At 63.1% G+C, this 2,025-nt stretch overlaps 1 protein-coding gene across 1 annotated transcript in view; it reads left to right on the top strand.

Moving 5' to 3' along the window:
- The window catches only part of FBXL16 (F-box and leucine-rich repeat protein 16), a 13,531-nt gene that overhangs the window by 3,898 nt on the left and 7,608 nt on the right, over window positions 1–2,025 (top strand). Inside the window, exons 2-3 of the mRNA XM_011967017.1 lie at window positions 8–408; window positions 1,512–2,020. Coding sequence (XP_011822407.1) covers window positions 8–408; window positions 1,512–2,020 — 910 coding nt within the window. The remainder of the gene's footprint in view (window positions 1–7; window positions 409–1,511; window positions 2,021–2,025) is intronic.

Here is a 2,025-nt window from a genome sequence, read left to right as displayed (position 1 = left end):
CTGGCAGGTGGACCCGCCTCAGCCTTGGCACCTGGGCCCCCAGCGGAGCGGCCGCCACTGGCCACGGACGAGAAGATCCTCAATGGGCTCTTCTGGTATTTCTCGGCCTGCGAGAAGTGTGTGCTGGCCCAGGTGTGCAAGGCCTGGCGGCGCGTGCTTTACCAGCCCAAGTTCTGGGCAGGCCTCACGCCGGTGCTGCACGCCAAGGAGCTCTACAATGTGCTGCCTGGTGGCGAGAAGGAGTTCGTGAACCTGCAGGGCTTTGCTGCAAGAGGCTTCGAGGGCTTCTGCCTGGTTGGCGTCTCTGACCTGGACATCTGTGAGTTCATTGACAACTATGCGCTCTCCAAGAAGGGTGTCAAAGCCATGAGCCTCAAGCGCTCCACCATCACGGACGCAGGCCTCGAGGTGTGCGCCAGGCTGCAGGGGGACAGGGCTGGGGACAGGGCCGGGCAACAGCAACCCTGTGGGGGCCGGAGAGGATGGTGGCTTTGGGGTTGGGGGCGTGTGCCCAGGCTGGGGTGAGGGGGACAGGGCTGGGAGGCAGGGCTGGGCAGCAGCAACCCTGTGGTGGCTGGAGAGGATGGTGGCTTTGGGGTGGGGGGGTGTGCGCCCAGGCTGGGGTGAGGGGGACAGGGCTGGGGGACAGGGCCGGGCAGCAGCAACGGGCTGGAGAGGATGGTGGCTTTGGGGTAGGGGAAAGCAGGACTGACTACCGGGGGACCTCATGCAAAGGGAAAATGTGGGTCCCTTGCTCAAAGACAATCAAGATATTCAAGATGGCAGCAGCAGAGCAGTCAATTAAATGCAGGGCCCAGGCCCGGTGGCTCACGCCTGTCATCCCAGCACTATGGGAGGCCAAGGCGGGCCGCTTACTTGAGGTCAGGAGGTCAGGAGTTCGAGACCAGCCTAGTCAACATGGTGAAACTCTGTTTCTATTTAAAATGCAAAAATTAGCCAGGCCTGGTGGCGGGCACCTGTAGTCCCAGCTACTTGGGAGGACACTGAGGCAGGAGAATTGCTTGAACCCGGGAGGCCGAGGGTGCAGTGAGCTGAGATCATGCCGCTGCACTCCAGCCTGGAACCTGGGCAACAGTGTACGACTATCTCAAAATGAATGCATAAATAAATAAAATAAACGCAGGGTGGGGAGGATGCTGGGGGAAGCTGAGGGGAAGCTGGGAAAGGATCTCCCAGGGGCAGAGGTCAGAGGAGCCGCCTGGCAGCTGGGCCTGTAGTTTAATTGTAACATTGGTGCCAATGCCCCTGGCACCTGCTCTGCCAGGCCCTGGGCTCTTGTCCCGATGCCCCACCTCCTCACACTCTGCCAAGTGTTTTCAGGGTTCAGCTCCCTGCATGTTTACACCCTACCCAGGACCACTGCTTCCTCCCTGCGAGCTCCACCCTGTCTCCTGCAATCCTCTGGCACTAGCTGCCGGCAGGAACGCACTGGGCTGGGGGCGGGGAGCCCAGGCCGGGCACCCCGCTGACCGGCGCCCGCCCGCCTGCAGGTTATGCTTGAACAGATGCAGGGCGTGGTGCGTCTGGAGCTGTCGGGCTGCAACGACTTCACCGAGGCCGGGCTGTGGTCCAGCCTGAGCGCGCGCATCACCTCGCTGAGCGTGAGTGACTGCATCAACGTGGCCGACGACGCCATCGCGGCCATCTCGCAGCTGCTGCCCAACCTGGCGGAGCTGAGCCTGCAGGCCTACCATGTGACGGACACGGCGCTGGCCTACTTCACGGCGCGCCAGGGCCACAGCACGCACACGCTGCGCCTACTCTCCTGCTGGGAGATCACCAACCACGGCGTGGTCAACGTGGTGCACAGCCTGCCCAACCTCACCGCGCTCAGCCTCTCGGGCTGCTCCAAGGTCACCGACGACGGCGTGGAGCTCGTGGCCGAGAACCTGCGCAAGCTGCGCAGCCTTGACCTCTCATGGTGCCCACGCATCACCGACATGGCGCTGGAGTACGTGGCTTGCGACCTGCACCGCCTGGAGGAGCTCGTGCTCGACAGGTGCG

This window comes from Mandrillus leucophaeus, unplaced genomic scaffold, assembly GCF_000951045.1.
Source record: "Mandrillus leucophaeus isolate KB7577 unplaced genomic scaffold, Mleu.le_1.0 Scaffold78, whole genome shotgun sequence".
In the NCBI taxonomy this organism is placed as follows: domain Eukaryota; kingdom Metazoa; phylum Chordata; class Mammalia; order Primates; family Cercopithecidae; genus Mandrillus; species Mandrillus leucophaeus.
The sequence above is the reverse complement of the archived record's forward strand: the minus strand, read 5'-3'. Positions and strand labels throughout refer to the sequence as shown.